This window comes from Schistocerca americana, chromosome 2 (genome assembly GCF_021461395.2).
Source record: "Schistocerca americana isolate TAMUIC-IGC-003095 chromosome 2, iqSchAmer2.1, whole genome shotgun sequence".
In the NCBI taxonomy this organism is placed as follows: Eukaryota; Metazoa; Arthropoda; class Insecta; order Orthoptera; family Acrididae; genus Schistocerca; species Schistocerca americana.
The window spans coordinates 692,808,292-692,831,645 of NC_060120.1; the positions used below are offsets into that span (position 1 = coordinate 692,808,292).

General features: G+C 39.0%; 1 protein-coding gene across 3 annotated transcripts in view; it reads right to left on the minus strand.

Moving 5' to 3' along the window:
• The window catches only part of LOC124595224 (maestro heat-like repeat-containing protein family member 1), a 271,523-nt gene that overhangs the window by 133,867 nt on the left and 114,302 nt on the right, over nucleotides 1-23,354 (minus strand). For all 3 annotated transcript variants that reach the window (XM_047133879.1, XM_047133878.1, XM_047133880.1), the window contains exons 16-19: nucleotides 18,732-18,919; nucleotides 15,309-15,484; nucleotides 14,977-15,225; nucleotides 4,118-4,286 (exon numbers count right to left, since the gene is read on the minus strand). In XM_047133879.1, coding sequence (XP_046989835.1) covers nucleotides 4,118-4,286; nucleotides 14,977-15,225; nucleotides 15,309-15,484; nucleotides 18,732-18,919 — 782 coding nt within the window. The remainder of the gene's footprint in view (nucleotides 1-4,117; nucleotides 4,287-14,976; nucleotides 15,226-15,308; nucleotides 15,485-18,731; nucleotides 18,920-23,354) is intronic.

Sequence of the window (23,354 nt, forward strand, 5' to 3'; positions counted from 1 at the left end):
GAATTCTAATCTCTCAAAAACTTAGTTTCTTCTGTCTTTATCCTAAAAGAAAGTGTTGCTCTGACATTTGTAACCACTAGTACTTCACTAATTTTTTGTGCCTTGTCTACACTTACATCTGCTTGAGGCTCATCCATTTTTACCTGAAGCAGCAGGTCAAATTTACTTTTCACATTCACCACAAAGCTGCCAGAAGTAGTTCTAAACTCATTCTGTCTATTAGCTGTTCCCACTTCCAACCTCTTTTTACCCTTCTCCCTCCTTAACATGTCCTAATGTCTGTAGGGCAGAAATTTTCCCCCCTGTTACACTATATTCCTACCTCTACAGCATTCATACAAAATCACTGGAGAGCCTCACTTCCCCCAATCCCACACCACTATTCACCTCAATGGAAAAAGTACTGCATCCATCAGATACCATCCTGGAACTAACAATTCTATGGCACATCAGGCACTTTTCACTCATGGTACAAAACAGTTTAGAAAGAATAAGTCAACTAAATTACCAATAAACAATAAAACAAACTTACATAATTTTGGCACATACGCAGCAGTATAAAAACAAATTAATTTCTCAATCAAACTACTTAACACTTACACTACCTTCTGAAAATAGGACCTAAGTAATCAAGTGATATGCCCTACTTAAATTACTAGAAAAAAAAAAAAAAAAAAGATTCTGCAAGTGTATCATTGCAAAATTAAACAAAAATACCATTACAACCCAAATCAATGAACATTTCGCATTTTCTAGAATAATACACAAATAAAATTAAACCTTCAATAGTAAACTTAAAACTACACTAATACATGTATTTGATGAGTAATTTGTACTAAAGTAATGTGTATTACAATCTAATTAACTTATCTTTACGAGTGCACAAAACTCGCACATCCTACGTAGCACAGGGCTGCCAATAGTCTGAAAACTGATGTCAGTTTCATTTCCCACATCCTTTTTTACAGGTGCTACATTGGTTCAATAATACAAAATGCAACTACGTTAAACTGAAAAACAGAATTTTTTCTCTACTGAAACATCTATGTTTGTTTTATATTATTTGAGGAGGACTGTTGGACGTCTATAACTTGATTAGATTTACTTTCATTCCAACTGATCCACAGTGAGGAGGTCCTCCAGGATGTGGACCATGTCAGAAAAATAACAATACATGACAAATATTTACAACTAAAACAAATAAGCTGATGTACCATTCCACAGGTCAAAGTGGAATGATCATCTTTTTTAATGAACACTATATGAAAGAGTCATTTTACAAATCCTAATGCACTGAATTTAAAATTAAAAAGTTTTTTATTTATTTATAAGGTAATAAACATGTAATATAACTACTATAATAGTTATTTACAATGAACACATTACTGCACTGAAATGGTGATAGAGGAAACATTCCAACTGGGAAAAATATATCTAAAAACAAAGATGCTGTTACGGTCTTTCGTCTTTCCCTCTCCTTCGCTCTTTCCTGATGAGGCAACAGTTTGTTGCAAAAGCTTGAATTTTGTGTGTATGTTTGTGTGTCTGTCGACCTGCCAGGACTTTCATTTGGTAAGTCACATCATCTTTGTTTTATATATATATATATATATATATATATATATATATATATATATGGTTATAATAGAGGGAAACATTCCACGTAGTGCGAGTGTATACCCGTCCTTTTTTCCCCCTAAGGTAAGTCTTTCCGCTCCCGGGATTGGAATGACTCCTTACCCTCTCCCTTAAAACCCACATCCTTTCGTCTTTCCCTCTCCTTCCTTCTTTCCTGATGAGGCAACAGTTTGTTGCGAAAGCTTGAATTTTGTGTGTATGTTTGTGTTTGTTTGTGTGTCTGTCGACCTGCCAGCACTTTCATTTGGTAAGTCACATCATCTTTGTTTTTATATATATATATATAATAGAGGGAAACATTCCACGTGGGAAAAATATATGTTTGTGTTTGTTTGTGTGTCTATCGACCTGCCAGCGCTTTTGTTTGATATATATATATATATATATATATATATATATATAATGAGACTTGCCAAACAAAAGCACTGGCAGGTCGATAGACACACAAACATACACACAAAATTCTAGCTTTCGCAACAAACGGTTGCTTCTCACGAAAGAGGAAAGGAGAGGGAAAGACGAAAGGATGTGGGGAAAGACGAAAGGATGTGGGTTTTAAGGGAGAGGGTAAGGAGTCATTCCAATCCCGGGAGCGGAAAGACTTACCTTAGGGGGCAAAACGGACAGGTATACACTCGCACACACGCACATATCCATCCGCACATACACAGACACAAGCAGATATTTGTAAAGGCAAAGAGTTTGGGCAGAGATGTCGGTCAAGGCGGAAGTACAGAGGCAAAGATGTTGTTGAAAGACAGGTAAGGTATGAGCGGCGGCAACTTGAAATTAGCGGAGGTTGAGGCCTGGCGGATAACGAGAAGAGAGGATATACTGAAGGGCAAGTTCCCATCTCCGGAGTTCGGATAGGTTGGTGTTGGTTGGAAGTATCCAGATAACCCGGACGGTGTAACACTGTGCCAAGATGTGCTGGCCGTGCACCAAGGCATGTTTAGCCACAGGGTGATCCTCATTACCAACAAACACTGTCTGCCTGTGTCCATTCATGCGAATGGACAGTTTGTTGCTGGTCATTCCCACATAGAAAGCTTCACAGTGTAGGCAGGTCAGTTGGTAAATCACGTGGGTGCTTTCACACGTGGCTCTGCCTTTGATCGTGTACACCTTCCGGGTTACAGGACTGGAGTAGGTGGTGGTGGGAGGGTGCAATGGACAGGTTTTACACCGGGGGCAGTTACAAGGGTAGGAGCCAGAGGGTAAGGAAGGTGGTTTGGGGATTTCATAGGGATGAACTAAGAGGTTACGAAGGTTAGGTGGACGGCGGAAAGACACTCTTGGTGGAGTGGGGAGGATTTCATGAAGGATGGATCTCACTTCAGGGCAGGATTTGAGGAAGTCGTATCCCTGCTGGAGAGCCACATTCAGAGTCTTATCCAGTCCCGGAAAGTATCCTGTCACAAGTGGGGCACTTTTGTGGTTCTTCTGTGGGAGGTTCTCGGTTTGAGGGGATGAGGAAGAGGCTCTGGTTATTTGCTTCTGTACCAGGTCAGGAGGGTAGTTGCGGGATGTGAAAGCTGTTTTCAGGTTGTTGGTGTAATGGTTCAGGGATTCCGGACTGGAGCAGATTCGTTTGCCACGAAGACCTAGGCTGTAGGGAAGGGACCGTTTGATGTGGAATGGGTGGCAGCTGTCATGATGGAGGTACTGTTGCTTGTTGGTGGGTTTGATGTGGACGGACGTGTGAAGCTGGCCATTGGACAGATGGAGGTCAACGTCAAGGAAAGTGGCATGGGATTTGGAGTAGGACCAGGTGAATCTGATGGAACCAAAGGAGTTGAGGTTGGAGAGGAAATTCTGGAGTTCTTCTTCACTGTAAGTCCAGATCATGAAGATGTCATCAATAAATCTGTACCAAACTTTGGGTTGGCAGGCCTGGGTAACCAAGAAGGCTTCCTCTAAGTGACCCATGAATAGGTTGGGGTACGAGGGGGCCATCCTGGTACCCATGGCTGTTCCCTTTAATTGTTGGTATGTCTGGCCTTCAAAAGTGAAGAAATTGTGGGTCAGGATGAAGCTGGCTAAAGTAATGAGGAAAGAGGTTTTAGGTAGGGTGGCAGGTGATCGGCGTGAAAGGAAGTGCTCCAACGCAGCGAGGCCCTGGACGTGCGGAATATTTGTGTATAAGGAAGTGGCATCAATGGTTACAAGGATGGTTTCCAGGGGTAACAGATTGGGTAAGGATTCCAGGCGTTCAAGAAAGTGGTTGGTGTCTTTGATGAAGGATGGGAGACTGCATGTAATGGGTTGACGGTGTTGATCTACGTAGGCAGAGATACGTTCTGTGGGGGCTTGGTAACCAGCTACAATGGGGCGGCCAGGATGATTGGGTTTGTGAATTTTAGGAAGGAGGTAGAAGGTAGGGGTGCGGGGTGTCGGTGGGGTCATACTTAACTGTATGATAGTATTGTCAAGAAAGAAATGTGTGTCACTGGAAAGCAACTGAATATAATTTACTTACTCAGAATTTCATTAACTTGATGATAAAGCTCTCCTCCTTTAATCTTCAAAAATACATTCAGAATAACACTTGCACCACTGGAACTGCTAGGTTCAGCATCCATTAAACCATCCAGTAAACTGTCTGTGAACGGTATGACTTGAAATTGTGGTAGCTTTGAACACACTATCTGTTAAAAACAAATACATGTATTGCGTTATTTTTCTGACAAGGTTCTAAAATATTAATAACCAAATAACCCAATAATAATTGGTTATGAACCGTAGATTAAAACTGAAGAAACTAAAAGGGCAGAAATTTAAGGAGATGGGACCTGGATAAACTGAAAGAACCAGAGGTTATAGAGAGTTTCAGAGAGAGCATTAGGGGATGATTGACAAATACAGGTGAAAGGAATACAGTAGAAGAAGAACTGGTAGCTTTGAGAGAGGAAATAGTGAAGGTAGCAGAGGATCAAGTAGATAAAATAATGAGGGCTAGCAGAAATCCTTGGGTAACAGAAGAGATAATGAATTTAATTGATGAAAGGAGAAAACATAAAAATGCAGTAAATGAAGCAGGCAAAAAGGAATACAAACTCTCAAAAACGAGACTGACAGGCAGTGCAAAATGGCTAAGCAAGAATGACTAGAGACCAAATGTAAGGATGTAGAGGCATATATCAATAGGGGTAAGACAGATACCACCTATAGGAAAATTAAAGAGATGTTTGGAGAAAAGAGAACTGCCTGTATGAATATCAAGAGTTCAGATGGGAAACCAGTCCTAAGCAAAGAAGGGAAAGTAGAAAGGTGGAAGGAGTATCTAGAGGGTCTATACAAGGGTGATGCACTTGAGGGCAACATTATGGAAATGAAAGAGGATGTAGATGAAGACGAAATGGGAGGTATGATTATGTGTGGAGAATTTGACAGAGCACTGAAAGACCTAAGTCAAAACAATGCCCCGGAAGTAGACAACATTCCATTAGAACTAATAATAGCCTTTGGAGAGCCAGCCACGACAAAACTCTTACCATCTGGTGAGCAAGATGTATGAGACACGTGAAATACTCTCAGACTTAAAGAAGAATATAATAATTCCAAACCCAAAGAAAGCAGGTGTCAACAGGTGTGAAAATTACCAAGCTATTGGTTTAATAAGTCATGGCTGCAAAATATTAACATGAATTCTTTACAGGTGAATGGAAAAACTAGTAGAAGCTGATCTCAGGGAAGATCAGTATGGATTCTGTAGAAATGTTGCAACACACAAGGCAATACTGACCCTGCGGCTTATGTTAGAAGATAGATTAAGGAAAAGCAAGCCTACATTTCTAGCATTTGTAGACTTAGAGAAAGCTTTTGACAATGTTGACTGAAATACTCTCTTTCAAATTCTGAAGGTGGCAGCGGTAAAATACAGGGAGCGAATAACTATTTACAATTTGTACAGAAACCAGATGGCAATTATAAGAGTCGAAGGGCATGAAAGGGAAGTAGCAGTTGAGAAGGGAATAACACAGTGCTGTAGCCTATCCCCAACATTATTCAGTCTGTATATCAAGCAAGCAGTAAAGGAAACAAAAGAAAAATTTGGAGTAGGAATTAATATCCACAGAGAAGAAATAAAAACTTTGAGGTCTGCCAATGATAGAGTAATTCTGCCAGAGACAGAAGGGTCTGGAAGAGCAGTTGAATGGATTGGACAGTGTCTTGAAAGGAGAATATAAGATTAACATCAACAAAATCAAAATGAGAATATTAAATCAGGTGATGCTGAGAAATTAGATTACGAAATGAGACACTTAAAGTAGTAGATGAGTTTTGCTATTTGGGGAGCAAAATAACTGATGATGGTAGAGGTAGAGAGAGTATAACATGTAGATTGGCTATGGCAAGAAAAGTGTTTCTGAAGAAGAGAAATTTGTTAACATCGAGTATAGACTTAAGTCTCAAAAAGTCTTTTCTGAAAGTATTTGTATGGAGTGTAGCCATGTATGGAATTGAAACATGGACAATGAATAGTTTGGACAAGGAGATAATGGAGGCTTTCGAAATGTGGTGCTACAGAAGAATCCTGAAGATTAGACGGACAGATCATGTAACTAATGATGAGGTACTGAACAGAATTAGGGAGAAGAGGAATTTGTGGCACAACCTTACTAAAAGACGGGATTAGTTGGTAAGAAACCTTCTGAGACATCAAGGGACCACCAATTTAGTATTGTGGGGGAAGCGTAGAGGGTAAAATGCGTAGAGGATAAAATTCACAGAGGGAGACCATGAGATGAATACACTAAGCAGATTCAAAAGGAAATAGGCTGCAGTAGTTATTCAGATATGAAGAAGCTTGCACACAGATAGAGTAGCATGGAGAGCTGCATCAAACCAGCATCTGGACTGAAGACAAAAACAACAACAACAACCTCCTACCCCCATTTTCCCTCCACGCACACATATTATTTCTGGTCATCGTTCACTGCAGTGGTTTTAAGGTTCAAGGTTATCTACTATAGCCAACACAATCAAATTCAATCGAAAAACGGCTGAACTAGTCAGAAGCTGGGATTCAGTTAACTCTGAAGTCCTTCCACCCAAGTCATGTGTTGTTTTTTCATCCTCTAATCAGTCCACCTTTCTGTGGCTTCATTTTAACCCTTTCTTTTTTCTGCTCTTCACTGTTTACTTCAATCCCTGATCACTGTCACCTTCCTTATACGAGGGCTATCCACAAAGTACATTTTGTTTTGGAATAAAGAATAAATAAAGTATTGGAATTTTTTTAATTATATACAGATGAAAGCCACACTTAAATACTACTTTTCTACATAGTTGCCATTTAAATTAAGGCACTTATCGTAGCGATGGATGAGCTTGGAAATTCCTTCGTCGTAAAATTCGGCCACCTGCGCCTTCAACCACGTGGTTACCTCTTCTTGAAGCTGTGCGTTGTCATCAAAACGCTGCACAGCCAACCACTTCTTCATTGCTGGGAATAAGTGGAAGTCGCTCAGTGCCAGGTCGGGACTGTACGGCGTATGAGGAAAACAACTCCCACCAAAAAGATTCGAGAACTTCACGAGTGGCATTTGCCGTGTGGCCCCGGGCGTTGTCGTGAATCAGCAAGACCTTTGAGCCCAACTTTCACCTGTGCTTGTTTTGTATTGCTGTTCTGAGGTTGTGCAGGGTTTGGCAATACCTTGCAGAGTTTATTGTAGTGCCTCTTTCCAGGAAATCCACAAAAATCACACCTTTTCTGTCCCAAAAGACAGTCGCCATCACCTTCCTTGCTGACATTGTCTGCATGCATGTCTTGAGTTTTTGGGGGAAATTTGTGTGCCCCCACTGCATTGACTGCAATTTTGTCTTGCAATTCACATGCTTAACCCATGTTTCGTAACCAGTAATGATGTGATCGAGTAATGAGTCGCCATCTTTATCGTAAGCGTCCAAAAACGTTAACGCTGCAGCCATTCGCTGATTTTTGTGAATCTCTGTCAAGATTTTTAGTATCCATCTTGCACAAAACTTGTGGTAACCAAGCTTTTCGGTAATGATTTCGTGCAACAAACTTTGTGAAATTTGTGGAAAACTCATGGAGAGTTCGGTTATTGTGAAATTACCGTTTTCAAGGACCGCGGCATCTACTTTTTCGACAAGTTCGGCAGTCACTATGCTGGGTCTTCCACTTCACTCTTCGTCGTGAACGTTAGCTCGGCCATTTTTAAATTTTATGACCCATTGACGCACTCCACCTTCAGTGATTATGTTGTCCCCATACACTTCACAAAGCTGCCGATAGATTTCTATCGGTGTACAGTTTTTAGCAGTCAGAAACCTTATTACAGCACGCACTTCACACTTCACGGCATTTTCAATTAACGCTGACATTTCAAACTGTCACAGTAACTCAACGGAGTACAGCACGAACCTCTCACTAGCACGGCAGGATGCTGACGGAGCGGCGGAACGCCATGACACCAAGATGGTCGCACTACGGACAGAAACGAAAACATAATGTACTTTGTGGATAGCCCTCGTATCACAATCTGCTTCATGCACTCAAATGTGAATCCCTGGACAGATGACAACATTCTTTTCATAAAACACCATTGAGAAAATTTAGAGAATTGGCATTTGCAGTTGACTGCAGTACAATTTTACTATCAAATGGTTCAAATGGCTCTGAGCATTATGGGAGTTAACATCTGAGGTCATCAGCCCGCTAGAACTAACTAACCTAAGGACATCACATATGTCCATGCCCGAGGCAGGACTTGAACCTGCGACCATAGCAGGTGTGCAGTTCCGGGCTGAAACACCTAGAACCGCTCGGCCACAGTGGCCGGTTTTTACTATCACGAACACACAATTTGCATAAGGAACATGAAGACAAGAAAATAGAAATTAGAACTTGTACATTCACCATATGTTGGCTTGTGGAGTATATATATGTAGATGTCATACAAATCTCATTTTTCTGTTCCCTTATATCACACTCTCCTTGCCCCTTCAACTCTTAGAAGTCACATTTTCACAACACTTTGATGACCCACTTTGTTTCCTCTGCTACCCTTTTTACACAGTTACACAAGCACAGCAGTCCAGCTACACAAGCACAGCAGTCATTTTGGATGCAACAAGGTGACACAAATACAATGAAAAACATACTGTATGCTTCTTTCAGACTCTGTTACATTCTATAAAGCCCATCTCACACAGAGTAAGATTTGGTGCACTCTTACACGCCGACTCATGTGGCGGCCAACTTGTGGGCTTTGTCTGTTAACCGACTGCCCTGCAGGGAACTGTGTATGTTTCCCCTGACAGGTTTAGTGCTATTTTCCCTTATGAGGCCTAGTTGGGTTCCCTGCATGCTAACTGTACTGACCCAATAAGGAACCCTGTTTGGTGACTGACATCACAGCCTACAGGACTGGAACTGGCTATGAGACAAATAACACCAGTTAACCCTTGATGCCAAACAGAACATCACACATTAGCTGGCGAACCTGCAATCTTTTTCAAACAATTGTAAAAGCCTACTTGGTACAAAAAAGAATTCTCGCACATCTTATAACTTCATTCATCAGTTTCATGATGAACTGCCTATCATTTAGTTACTTGTCATATTTATTCTGATATTTTACGATTAAGTAAACTACTGGAAGTAGTTCGGGAAGTCTTCAGTGAAAAATAGAGGTCGCTAAGAATTTGCATTTGGAGCATGTTAGGTCATATGTTGCTGAATATGAAATGTAGCTAACATATCGAAGTTTTCTGTGAACTCTGAAGGATATTGCTGTACCTTCAATGTTCAGAAAATGGATTGTATGTAAAGTGTTTCATCCTGAGCTCAGCCACCAGTGAAAAGGCCAGAATGAAATCTTCATAAAATTCCTTGTGATCCTAAATGGTTTCAGATATCACAAAAACATTTTGGCAAATGACAGTATACAAAGAGGAGAGTATTTTACCATATGATTAATATGCGGAAGTTCCATATCTACTGTGATATTCAAGTGACTACAGATTTTTGCAGTGAAATTATGTAATATTTAACCCTCAAGCGGGAGCACCTATGTATAAAGTGCGTGAACCACAAATAAAATTGTTTCACACTGTTCCAGCATTGTCTCACAAGCGTGATACCATCATTACTTCAGGTAACACAGCGATAAACTGTGTTGTCATACATCCAAGAGATGAGCAATAATACAACATAAAAAGCGAGCTAGGTGAGGAAAAAATGTACGATCTGTGCAAGAAAATAATCTAGATTATGAGCTAGCAGCACTGTCCCACAATGAAGAAGTCGTCTATGAGATAATTAGTAATCAAACAAGTGGTTGGCTGGGATCTGATAGCTCATATTATGCAAATTTAATTTATCATCTTTTTATTAATCTCAGATTTAACTGTGATTTCACTCATACAAATTTATCTTTGAAACATAAAAACAGCCACTCTTTATATATGTATGTAGTGCATTGCATGTCTGCTCATGTTATGAAAAACAGCGTGACCACTCGAAGGCTAAGCACCCTCAATAGCTGGTGAAATGAGAATAACTGTGCATTTGGAACAACATGTGTGAAGAAATTACAGTTTATTTTTTATACTGAGACTTGGCATTTTCATAAACTATTGGCATGTCTTTGCATCAGTTGCCGTTTTATGACTGTTGCAATTTCAACTGCATTAGAATGTCAGTGAAATGAATATTTATAAACTCTGCTGCATTTGGGCAAAAGACATCGATTAATGTGGCAACAAAGAGTCTCATGTACTACTCAAAACTCATCAATGATTACGTTTCTCTGAAGAAAAATAAAGCACATACCATGGTATCTTTTCTTTTCTTTTTCTACACATAATAAGGGATTGCACTTTTTCACCGCAAACAACTTTCAGTTTGTCGAAAATATTGGTGATCTGTCTACACTTTGATAGGTAGATGAGTGGATTCTGAAAATTTAAATGTTTTCATATTTCTCAAAGCATCACGATACAGAAATGAAATTCTCTGTCCAATGTCAATCCATATCATTCATTATTAAAAAGACACTGGGGTACAGGATTCTATTAAAATTTCAAAAGACATATAAATTTATTTTTGCCAGACCTCTTATTCCCTTTAGTTTTTTTTTAGAGAGAAGTTATCAGTGGCTAGTTTTCAGTAATATGTTAAATTACCTAGCTGGCATATTCACTTCTGCTTCTTTTGCCAAAACAAAGCAGAGTTTGTAAATATTTATGGAACTGACATTACAATGCAGTTGAAACAGTCAAAAAATCGTAAAACAGCAACTGATTGAAAGACAAGTCGATAGTTTATAACAATGTCCATCTCAGTACAAAAATAAAGTGAAATTTCCTCACATATGTTGTTTCCAAACCACAATAATTCTTGGTTCACCAGCTATCGATGGTGCTTAAATATTGCATCATTTCATTGTAAAAGACCTGTAGTCACTTTAATACAGTGGTAGATATGGAAGTTTTGCATATTAATCATATGGCAAAATACTGTCCTCTGTGTGTACTATCATTTCACAAAATCTTGTTCCAGCACCTGATACCATTGGTGAGATATGAGGTATTTCGTGAATACTTCATTCTGGCTTTTTTGCTGGCAAGCAGGTTCAGACAAAGTGGTTTATATGTGATCCATTTTCTTTTGATTGGTAATAGATAGCAATATCCCTAAAATTTTTAAGAAAAATTCAATGTGTTAGCTACATTTCATATATAGCAAAATATGACCTAATATGCACCACACACAAATTCATAGCAACCTGTATATTTCACTGCCAACTTTCTAAAATTCTTGCAATAGTTTACTTAATCATAAAATTACACAATACATTTGACCATTAACAAAATGATAAGCAGTTCCTCATGAAGCTGATGAATGAAGCTATATGATGTGCGAGAATCAAATTTTATCACAAAACAAGTGTTTGAGAAAAATTGCAGCTCGGCCGGCTCACACATCCTGCCATTCAAGGAGTCAAGCCAGCCAGCTAGCTTTCGTGTCGAATCATACATGCATCATACAGGTTCAGGATGCAAGATAGCCATCACCCCCACCTGCTAGCTGGCAGCCATGTATGTCATCTAGCAAACATGCTGAGAACCTTACTGCATGTGAGACAGCCTTAAGTACATATTTTCTGTTTTGCACTACAATTACTAAATGCTACTGCCCATCTACATTAGTCATTATGTTTGTGTTGCTCAAAAATGAAATCAAAGACAACAACAGAACAATTATTGCAAAATAGAGAAATTTACAACGAAAAAAGATTAACTATCATTACATATTGTGGTTTCTTGTAGTTGCATTCTAGCTTCGTTTGTACATCTTATACCTTATGTCATTACCACTGAGATAGTAAAGAGCTATCACATCACAACACATGTTCAGGCATGCTCAGTACTGTTTTTATCACACCCATCTGGTTCAAATGGCTCTGAGCACTATGAGACTTAACATCTGAGGTCATCAATCCCCTAGAACTTAGAACTAGAACTACTTAAACCTAACTAACCTAAGGACCTCATACACATCCATGCCCTAGGCAGGACTTGAACCTGCGACCGTAGTGGTCGCGCAGTTCCAGACTGAAGCGCCTACAGCTGCTCAGCCACACCGGCTGGCCACACCTATCTGACTGAACACAAGTTTCCTATGTATGTATGTATGTATGCACATAATGAGATGCTTCTCTCAGAGAACTCAATCTCACATGTCTATGGCACAAAGATTGTTAACAATTTATATTCAAATTGTATTCAGATTCCTCTCAATGAACTGCAAAGAAAACTTAAGCTGGGCTTAACAAAAGCAGTATTTGTAAGAATCTGTGTAAGGGTGCAACATGAGTTCACAACTAAATGCTAATTTTTAAAGTATAATGTGATGCACTTTTGCATCATAAGTAGCTGGCTATCTGCAACTTTTTGGGCTCTATAAATAAGAATGGTGAGTTTTATGAGTAATAAAATGGACTAAAATGGGAATAGTGTGAATGGTATGATGTCAATAAGAAAGTTATGAGTGTTAAAGGACATGATTGGAGAAAACATGAGAGAAGGGAGTGAGACAGAGTTGGAGTCTATCCCTCATTGTACTGGATCTCTTCACACAGTGAGGAGAAAAGGAAAGCAAGGATAAATTTAGAAAAGGACTTGGAAGATCAGGATGAAGAAATAAACTTCAAGCTTTGCCTATGATATTGGAATCTTGTCAGACGCAGCAAAGAGCTGAGAAAGAGCTTTATGGCATAGCTCAACTAAAAGAATGGACAGGTTGATAGGATACGTCATAAGGCATAAAGGTACAGCTAACATAGTAATGGATGCAAACTTGTTAGGTAAAAATTGTTTGAGGATACCAAAGTTTGAATACAATACGTTGATTCAAACTGATGTAGGATACAGTAGTAAAGCATATTTGAAAAAGACTTGCACAAGACAAACTACTGTGGAAAGCTGCATCAAACATTTCACGAGACTGGTAGCTACAACAATAGGCAGTGTGGATGATAATATTCCATTATGTTGGCCTCTATAAATGAAATTGTTGTAAATACTGGAGGCACTAGATATTTTGTGATGGGAGAATTTTTTGGGTTTTTCTGTATCCGTCTTTCCTATACTTAGCAAAGCAGGACTTCCCTTTCTACTACTACACACATCAAAAAAAGTTTTGCATCACCTCAGTTCCGCAACCTGTACAGAAAATTGGAATCCTTTTTATTGCTCATGAAAGCCACACATTGCATGCTGTACCACCATTGAGTGAGACCTTCAGAGGTGGTGGTCCAGATTGCTGTACACACCGGTACTGCTAATACCTAGTAGCATGTTCTCTTGCACTGATGCATGCCTGTATTAGTTGTGGCATACTATCCACAAGTTCATCAAGGCACTGTTGGTCCAGATTGTACCAATACTCAACGACGATTTGGCATAGATCCCTCAGAGTGGTTGGTTGGTCACATCGTCCATAAACAGCCCTTTTCAATCTATCCCTGGCATTGTCGATAGGGTTCATGTCTGGAGAACATGCTGGCCACTCTAGTTGAGCAATGTCATTATCCTCAAGGAAGTCATTCAGAAGATGTTCATGATGGGACTGCGAATTGTCATCCATGAAGACTAATGCCTTGCCAATATGCTGCTGATATGGTTGCACTATTGGTTGGAGGATGGAATTTATGTATCGTATAGCTGTTGTGCTATTCAACATGGTGGCATTGCTGTCAGGGTTCCTCTGAGCCATAATCCGTAGGTAGTGGTCTTCCACAACACTAGTAGCCCTTCGGTGGCCTGAGTGGTGAGGCATGCCATCGACAGTTCATCTCTCCTTATATCCTCCATGTCTGAACAACATCGATTTGGTTTACTCCGAGATACCTGGATACTTCCCTGGTTGAGAGCCCTTCTTGGCACAAAGTAACAATGCAGACGTGATCGAACCACTGGGGTATTGAGCATCTAGGCATGGTTGAACTACAGACAACACGAGCCATGTACCTCCTTCCTGGTGGAATGACGGGAACTGATTGGCTGTCGGACCCCCTCCGTCTAATAGGTGCTGCTCATGCATGGCTGTTTAAATTTTTGGGCAGTTTTAGTGACATCTCTGAATAGTCAAAGGGACTGTACCTGTGATACAATATTCACAGTCAACATCTATCTTCACGAGTTCTGGGAACTGGGCCGACCCAAAATTTTTTTTGATGTGTGTATTTAAGACTTACTGTGATCTTTGACTGTACAAATTACTTTTAAAAACTAATACTTTTATACGGTCTCCCTGGTTATAACCTCAATATGGATGACTTTATAATTTATTGTTATATAAATGTCCAGCTGTGATGTACAGTACAGGAAGCATATCCCATAACTTAAGACAGTTGTGTCTTAAAATAGTTTAGCCTGTTGAATAGTTTATCCCTATTTTTTCAGAAAAAATGGAATTACATTTCACTGTCATCATTACTATACTTCAAATTCTACCTGTTACATACTTACTGTCAATTTTGTCGATAGTATGTTCTTGACTTTCTTACCTATCCCTGAACTTCTCTAACTCCTAACTACTTCTGATTCTGAAGAAAGTGTCATCGGCCACAAAATCTATGTATTGGCACTTTTATACATTTCTTTAGGATACGAGTTTTTGAGACTGTTACTATAGCAGTTACATTTACAGTGTTATTGAATATCATCAAAAATTCCAACAATTTGTTTTCAGAATCTAAAGAGTGAAACAATTGTCTGCACTTAAGTTTACTATTCTTAAATACCATTTACAGGTTTCCAAGGCTGGTGTGAATAATTAAGGTAAAATGAAAAATGCAATACCTGAGCAAGGTCACCTGTAGCTTTAAAGAGTCTCTGAGGATCATCAGTTTGGAGTTCATTCTGCACTTTATTAAAATGATTCGTGAACTCATTTTCATAATCTTTAGAATGTCCTTCGTATCTGGCTGCCAAACAAAGAACCAGATATACACAATCTGTAGCTTTCTGGCGCACTTTCAAATCAGGATCAGTGCACCGAGGAGCAATACGACCCAATATTATTCCAGTCTGACTGAACTTTGTCGGCGTCTGAAAAATCATTCATTCACTGGCATCAGTCACATAAGTTTCACACAGTTTTCTACATAATCACCACATTATCAGTCAGTTACCTCACATCCAAATCTGACATTGCTAATATAGCAATGCAAAATGGTACTCAGTGTGTCCAAGGCAGCAGTCCTCTGGGAAGCATATTTTTGAGATATCCAAGGTTCCAAGAGGGTAAACATTTCATCAAGTGTTGATGGACATACAGAAATAAGCAGCATTTCTTGAACCAGCATTCCTGAAAATTGTATATCTAATATAGTAAATAATGAAGTAAAAAGAGATTACAATTTCAGAAAAGAAACTGATCCAATGACCTGGAATTAAGATTACAACTCAAATATGATGACATTTCAAGGAGTCCTATGCTTGACACAGGAAATTTGTTTTTAAACTTGTGGTTTATTTTATTTATGCACTAACTAATTTTTTGTGTATTCACCGTGTTATGTTTTTAACCACACAAAATTTATCACAGTATGTACTTTTCTGCTAAGAATATATTTTTAAAAGGTAATATTTTCCAGATTGGTACATTCCTGAATTAGCTGGGCATGGTGTATGTGACAAATAATAATTTCCAAAATGCTGCACCTTCGTTAAAGTGTGAACAGATGTGACGTCATGATACGTAAGTGCGTTCTTCATTGTTAGCATGAATTTTTAACAGTAATAAAACGAGACCCAATCTGCATCAATATGGAGAAAAATAACATATCAATGCTACAGATTCCCCTGTATTTCATCAGGATAAGAAGTTAAGAAGTTCAGAACTGACAGAGGTGAATGGCAAGTAGATCCCATGTCACTAAATCTGTTCTCAGTAGCCCTGGAGTAAGTTTTCAGATACTTACACGGAGGGAGATGGGGGAGGGGGGGGGGGGGGGGGGGCACCTCACGTACCATTTTCATCTACTTCAGATAAACTTCAACATGAAAAGAAAAAAAATTAACACAGCAAACATGAAATCGGGATTATAATTCATTTATAGTATGAAAAAAATAATGTACAATGACTGCATCAAAAAGAAAATAACATAAGTGTCACAGAAACAATAAATGTGCATGTGTCTAGAGCAGATGAAGAAGTAATCAAAACACTAAAAGTGATGGTATCAGTAAAATTAAAGAGAACTTTCATACGTAAGTTTAGTAAGTGTTTGAAACACGAGTTCACACTCAATGTGTACATGGTATCAGAAAACATGCAGGAGTAACTTGAATACACTGTGGATTTTCAATGCCTTGACTCAGAATTACGAATGAGAGGGCTGACTGTTGAACAAAAGATCCATAATCTTTTTTAGCATGATGATGATGATGATGATGATGATGATGATGATGATGATGGAATAAAATGTTTAATGTGGCTCTTGAAATACAGAACAATGCTAGTAAGCCAGGGCATGCATCCCGCATAAATTTGGTGAAGTCATCCAGCCATTAGACCCTGTTCAGGAGAGGGGCACCAAAAATGGCTATACAAAGAAAACACAACACATGCTATGAACTTTTATTAATTAAAAATAAGAAAAACCTATCTCTGATTTTATGTCAAGGTATTCTTTAATGATATGTCCCTTTTAAATTTATTTTTTTTTTTTTTTTTTTTTTTTTTGTGGGGGAGGGGGAGGGGGGGTGTACACCTTGTCAAATAACTTGAGCATTCAATAGGTAAGTAAATACATGAAGACTTAAAATTTATATTGAAAGGAAAAAGAAGAAAGAATGTGAACCTTCACAGTGTATAACTGAAGATTATGTAGAGGAGGTTTGCATCCAGTAGTGTAAGCAGACCACTAGCTACTGCTATAATTAATTATGATGATGGTGTTGGTGCTGTAACAACAACAATGTAGGTTGATCACAACAGCGAAAGTTGTTAAGAGCCCGAATCCACTTGCCATTACTGAAACTGGAAATATAGTAAATCATTTGAGAACCACAAGAGTCTTAAAAAGCGAAAAATGGTAACAATCTTACAAAACTTACTGAAATAAAGTTTTTTCCTTCTTGCCCAATTGTGTTACAATCAGTGTATGTTCTGGTCTATTGGAAGGATTCTGGAAAGAAGCAGCTACTCTGAAAAACTTAATACTATTGAAAGTTATCTTTATTACAACTCATCTACTCAAGATAATTACCAAGTGGGTATGACTAATAATTGAGAAAGTACATTAGAAAGCTATGCAATTTGTTACATGATTATTGCTTTCACATAAGTATGTTAGGGAGATGTTCAACAAACTCCAGTGGGGGAGAATGTAATAAAAGTGTTTGAAGTCACTTAAAGAACTAATTCTAACAAATGGAGACACACTTGCTATAGCAGAAGGTTAATAATGCCTTTGTTCCATCCCCACCCCCTTTCTCCTCCTCCTCCTCCTCCTCCTCCTCCTCCTCCTCCTCGTCTTCCTTCTCAAAGACAAATTGGGGGAGAAATACAATGATAAAAGACATCACTCAAATAGGAGAAGGGATGGACTGGTCACATACAAACTAGCAATAAACACATAAAGCAATCTTTTATTACATTTAATATAAATTCTTCATGAAGGCAAGCTGCCAATTTCCAAAATCTTATTAACTTCTGCAGATTGTCTAATTCCTTGTTTAGCTTTTCTTTCATATTATGAAATAGAAACCTGCTAGAAATTCCAACTAGAATTTACCTATTAATTTTTCACTTTTGCTGCCCCACATAATGCTGCTTCAGGGATACTAAGAATAAAATTATTTTTAATTCAGCACACTGGTACCCTTTCTGCTTCGCATTAGCACTTTGTCTGAAGTGAAAGGTACTGCTCTAGAGCAAATATTTTCAGCAATCGTACTAAGAGGATGATGATAATGATACAACAACTTTTGGGCCACATTCAATTTATTGTCCTCGTGGATTTCATTTTCAGAAATGATTATGTAACAAACGGAAGCTGAAGAATACCGTTTACCTGAGCAGTCAGCACGTCTGACATATGCAATGGGCCTGGTTTCGATTCCTTGCCAGGTTAGAGATTTTCTCTGCTTTGTGTTGTGTTATCATCATCATCATCACCATCATAATCAAAACGCAAATCGCCGAATGTAGTGTCAAATGGAAAGGCTCGCAACTCAGCAGCCGAACTTCCCCAGGTGGGGACTCTCGGCCATTAGTGCGATATGATCATTTCATTTCATTATCTACTGAATCTCACTATAAGAAACAAGGGCTTGAAAAACAAAACATCATTACAAATAATGGAAAGAGTAAAGATAATCATATATCATATAAATCAAGTATACTTCAACTATATGGCACTTGGTTATCTTCAGTCATTCCATTACCTGCATCCCACCCAGAAGTTATCATATTACAGTGGCTTCACAAATATTAAATGAGTATAAGTAACAAGCATCCGAAAAAAATACACATAAGTAAAATGTAAGACCAGGACATACAAAAAAGTTACGGTAGTAAAGGGTATAGATAACCAATTTGCACTCACCTAATGCTGACTGTAAATCTTCAATTTCTGGAGTTATTCCACTATTTTCTGTTAGTAATTCATCACTAGCGGTGTCAGGCTGCCTCTGTACCGACTTTGAATCCAGTAAAATAACGTGGTACACCTTTGTGAAACAATGTTTCAATACAGATATACGCTCTTGTGGTGCCAGTGCAGGGGGAAGTTTACTGAGAATTATTAAGGTGTCAATCCATTACTGTTTTATCTCTAATCCTGAAGCAAATTAATTTCAGCTGCCATAAGCAAAATGAAAAAAAAAAACACTCAAAAACTCCTAATGCTTCTTTCTGATCAACTTAAATATAGTAATCAATAATCAGACTGCCCTAATGAGGTTTACGGCATGATTATAGTTATCTTCCTGTTCTTTGACAATTATTACCAGTGCTCACCATATCTTACAAAACAAGCAACATAGTGGAATACTCAGGAAAATACAGAGGAAGAAAGAATTACGCAGTGATGGATGTCACAGATCAAATGACAAAGTACTTAATAATATTCTGTTCACAGCTGCTCCTGCCAAGACAAAATACTATTACGAAAGTCATAACAAACAAGTAAATAAATTTCATTGGCTCTGAATCTGATGTGAGCCTTATTTCAGAAGTATTGCCCACCACTGTTGAAGCACTTGGCCCACTGTGATAAGATGATGAATGACCGCCTTGCAAAATTCCTGAGCTTTGTTGTGAATCAGTTCCAAATTTAATGCTTCACATCATTGTCCAAGGTGAATCATTTGCGTCTCAGAGCCCTCTTTAGCTCAACAAAAATGGCATAACTGCAGGTAGGTAAGTCTGCACAGTATGTGGGATAGTATTCTGGATTTACACACCCCCATAAATAAATTTTTTCCACCCCCATGAACCATGGACCTTGAGGTTGGTGGGGAGGCTTGCGTGCCTCAGCGATACAGATGGCCGTACCGTAGGTGCAACCACAACGGAGGGGTATCTGTTGAGAGGCCAGACAAACATGTGGTTCCTGAAGAGGGGCAGCAGCCTTTTCAGTAGTTGCAGGGGCAACAGTCTGGATGATTGACTGATCTGGCCTTGTAACATTAACCAAAACGGCCTTGCTGTGCTGGTACTGCGAACGGCTGAAAGCAAGGGGAAACTACAGGCGTAATTTTTCCCGAGGACATGCAGCTTTACTGTATGATTAAATGATGATGGCGTCCTCTTGGGTAAAATATTCCAGAGGTAAAATAGTCCCCCATTCGGATCTCCGGGCGGGGACTACTCAAAAGGATGTCGTTATCAGGAGAAAGAAAACTGGCGTTCTACGGATCGGAGCGTGGAATGTCAGATCCCTTAATCGGGCAGGTAGGTTAGAAAATTTAAAAAGGGAAATGGATAGATTAAAGTTAGATATAGTGGGAATTAGTGAAGTTCGGTGGCAGGAGGAACAAGACTTTTGGCCAGGTGATTACAGGGTTATAAATACAAAATCAAATAGGGGTAATGCAGGAGTAGGTTTAATAATGAATAAAATAATAGGAGTGCGGGTTAGCTACTACAAACAGCATAGTGAACGCATTATTGTGGCCAAGATAGACACAAAGCCCATGCCTACTACAGTAGTACATGTTTATATGCCAACTAGCTCTCCAGATGATGAAGAAATAGATGAAATGTATGACGAGATAAAAGAAATTATTCAGGTAGTGAAGGGAGAGGAAAATTTAATAGTCATGGGTGACTGGAATTCGTCAGTAGGAAAAGGGAGAGAAGGAAACATAGTAGGTCAATATGGATTGGGGGGAAGAAATGAAAGAGGAAGCCGCCTTGTAGAATTTTGCATAGAGCATAACTTAATCATAGCTAACACTTGGTTCAAGAATCATAAAAGAAGGTTGTATACTTGGAAGAATCCTGGAGATACTAAAAGATATCAGATAGATTATATAATGGTAAGACAGATTTAGGAACCAGGTTTTAAATTGTAAGACATTTCCAGGGGGAGATGTGGATTCTGACCACAATCTATTGGTTATGAACTGCAGATTGAAACTGAAGAAACTGCAAAAAGGTGGGAATCTAAGGAGATGGGACCTGTATAAACTGAAAGAACCAGAGGTTGTACAGAGTTTCAGGGAGAGCATAAGGGAACAATTGACAGGAATGGGGGAAAGAAATACAGTAGAAGAAGAGTGGGTAGCTCTGAGAGATGAAGTAGTGAAGGCAGCAGAGGATCAAGTAGGTAAAAAGGCGAGGGCTAATAGAAATCCTTGGGTAACAGAAGAAATATTGAATTTAATTGATGAAAGGAGAAAATATAAAATTGCAGTAAATGAAGCAGGTAAAAAGGAATACAAACGTCTCAAAAATGAGATCGACAGGAAGTGCAAAATGGCTACGCAGGGATGGCTCTGAGCACTATGGGACTCAACTGCTGTGGTCATAAGTCCCCTAGAACTTAGAACTACTTAAACCTAACTAACCTACGGACATCACACACATCCATGCCCGAGGCAGGATTCGAACCTGCGACCGCAGCGGTCATGCGGTTCCAGACTGTAGCGCCTTTAACCGCTCGGCCACTACGGCCGGCTACGCAGGGATAGCTAGAGGACAAATGTAAGGATGTAGAGGCTTGTCTCACTAGGGGTGAGATAGATACTGCCTACAGGAAAATTAAAGAGACCTTTGGAGAAAAGAGAACCACTTGTATGAATATCAAGAGCTCAGATGGCAACCCAGTTCTAAGCAAAGAAGGGAAGGCAGAAAGGTGGAAGGAGTATATAGAGGGTTTATACAAGGGCGATCTACTTGAGGACAATATTATGGAAATGGAAGAGGATGTAGATGAAGACGAAATGGGAGATATGATACTGCGTGAAGAGTTTGACGGAGCACTGAAAGACCTGAGTCGAAACAAGGCCCCGGGAGTAGACAACATTCCATTAGAACTACTGATGGCCTTGGGAGAGCCAGTCATGATAAAACTATACCATCTGGTGAGCAAGATGTATGAGACAGGCGAAATACCCTCAGACTTCAAGAAGAATATAATAATTCCAATCCCAAAGAAAGCAGGTGTTGACAGATGCGAAAATTACCGAACTATCAGTTTAATAAGTCACAGCTGCAAAATACTAACGCGAATTCTTTACAGACGAATGGAAAAACTGGTAGAAGCGGACCTCGGGGAAGATCAGTTTGGATTCCCTAGAAATGTTGGAACACATGAGGCAATACTAACCTTACGACTTATCTTAGAAGAAAGATTAAGGAAAGGCAAACCTACGTTTCTAGCATTTGTAGACTTAGATAAAGCTTTTGACAATGTTGACTGGAATACTCTCTTTCAAATTCTGAAGGTGCCAGGTATAAAATACAGGGAGCAAAAGGCTATTTACAATTTGTACAGAAACCAGATGGCAGTTATAAGAGTCGAGGGTCATGAAAGGGAAGCAGTGGTTGGGAAGGGACTGAGACAGGGTTGTAGCCTCTCCCTGATGTTATTCAATCTGTATGTTGAACAAGCAGTAAAGGAAACAAAAGAAAAATTCGGAGTAGGTATAAAAATCCATGGAGAAGAAATTAAAACTTTGAGGTTCGTCAATGACATTGTAATTCTGTCAGAGACAGAAAGGACTTGGAAGAGCAGTTGAGTGGCATGGACAGTGTCTTGAAAGGAGGATATAAGATAAACATCAACAAAAGCAAAACAAGGATAATGGAATGTAGTCAAATTAAATCAGGTGATGCTGAGGGAATTAGATTAGGAAATGAGACACTTAAAGCAGTAAAGGAGTTTTGCTATTTAGGGAGTAAAATAACTGATGATGGTCGAAGTAGAGAAGATACAAAATGTAGACTGGCAATGGCAAGGAAAGTGTTTCTGAAGAAGAGAAATTTATTAACATAGAGTATTGATTTAAGTGTCAGGAAGTCATTTCGCAAAGTATTTGTATGGAGTGTAGCCATGTATGGAAGTGAAACATGGATGATAAATAGTTTAGACAAGAAGAGAATAGAAGCTTTCGAAATGTGGTGCTACAGAAGAATGCTGAAGATTAGATAGGTAGATCACAAAACTAATGAGGAGGTATTGAATAGAATTTGGGAGAAGAGGAGTTTATGGCACAACTTGACTAGAAGACGGGATCGGTTAGTAGGACATGTTCTGAGGCATCAGGGAATCACCAATTTAGTATTGGAGGACGGCGTGGAGGGTAAAAATCGTAGAGGGAGACCTAAAGATGACTACACTAAGGAGATTCAGAAGGGTGTAGGTTGCAGTAGGTACTGGGAGATGAAGAAGCTTGCACAGGATAAGAGTAGCATGGAGACCTGCATCAAACCAGTCTCAGGACTGAACACCACAGCAGCAGCAACAACAACAACATATACTGTAGGTGTCACAGTCTCAGATGCATGCATCTTTTTTGCCACGACATTCTGGTGTATTGTAAAATTGGGATGAATTATATCTGATGATGATGTTGGACAGTGTACTGTTTGCTGTGTTCTTGTAGATTTATGTTCAGATTTTGTGTTGAAATTAATAAAAATTAATATCGATCACAAGTTGATGGTTCTTATTTCTGTGGAGTTGGAAAATATCTTAGCTGCAGATTATACCAGATTTATT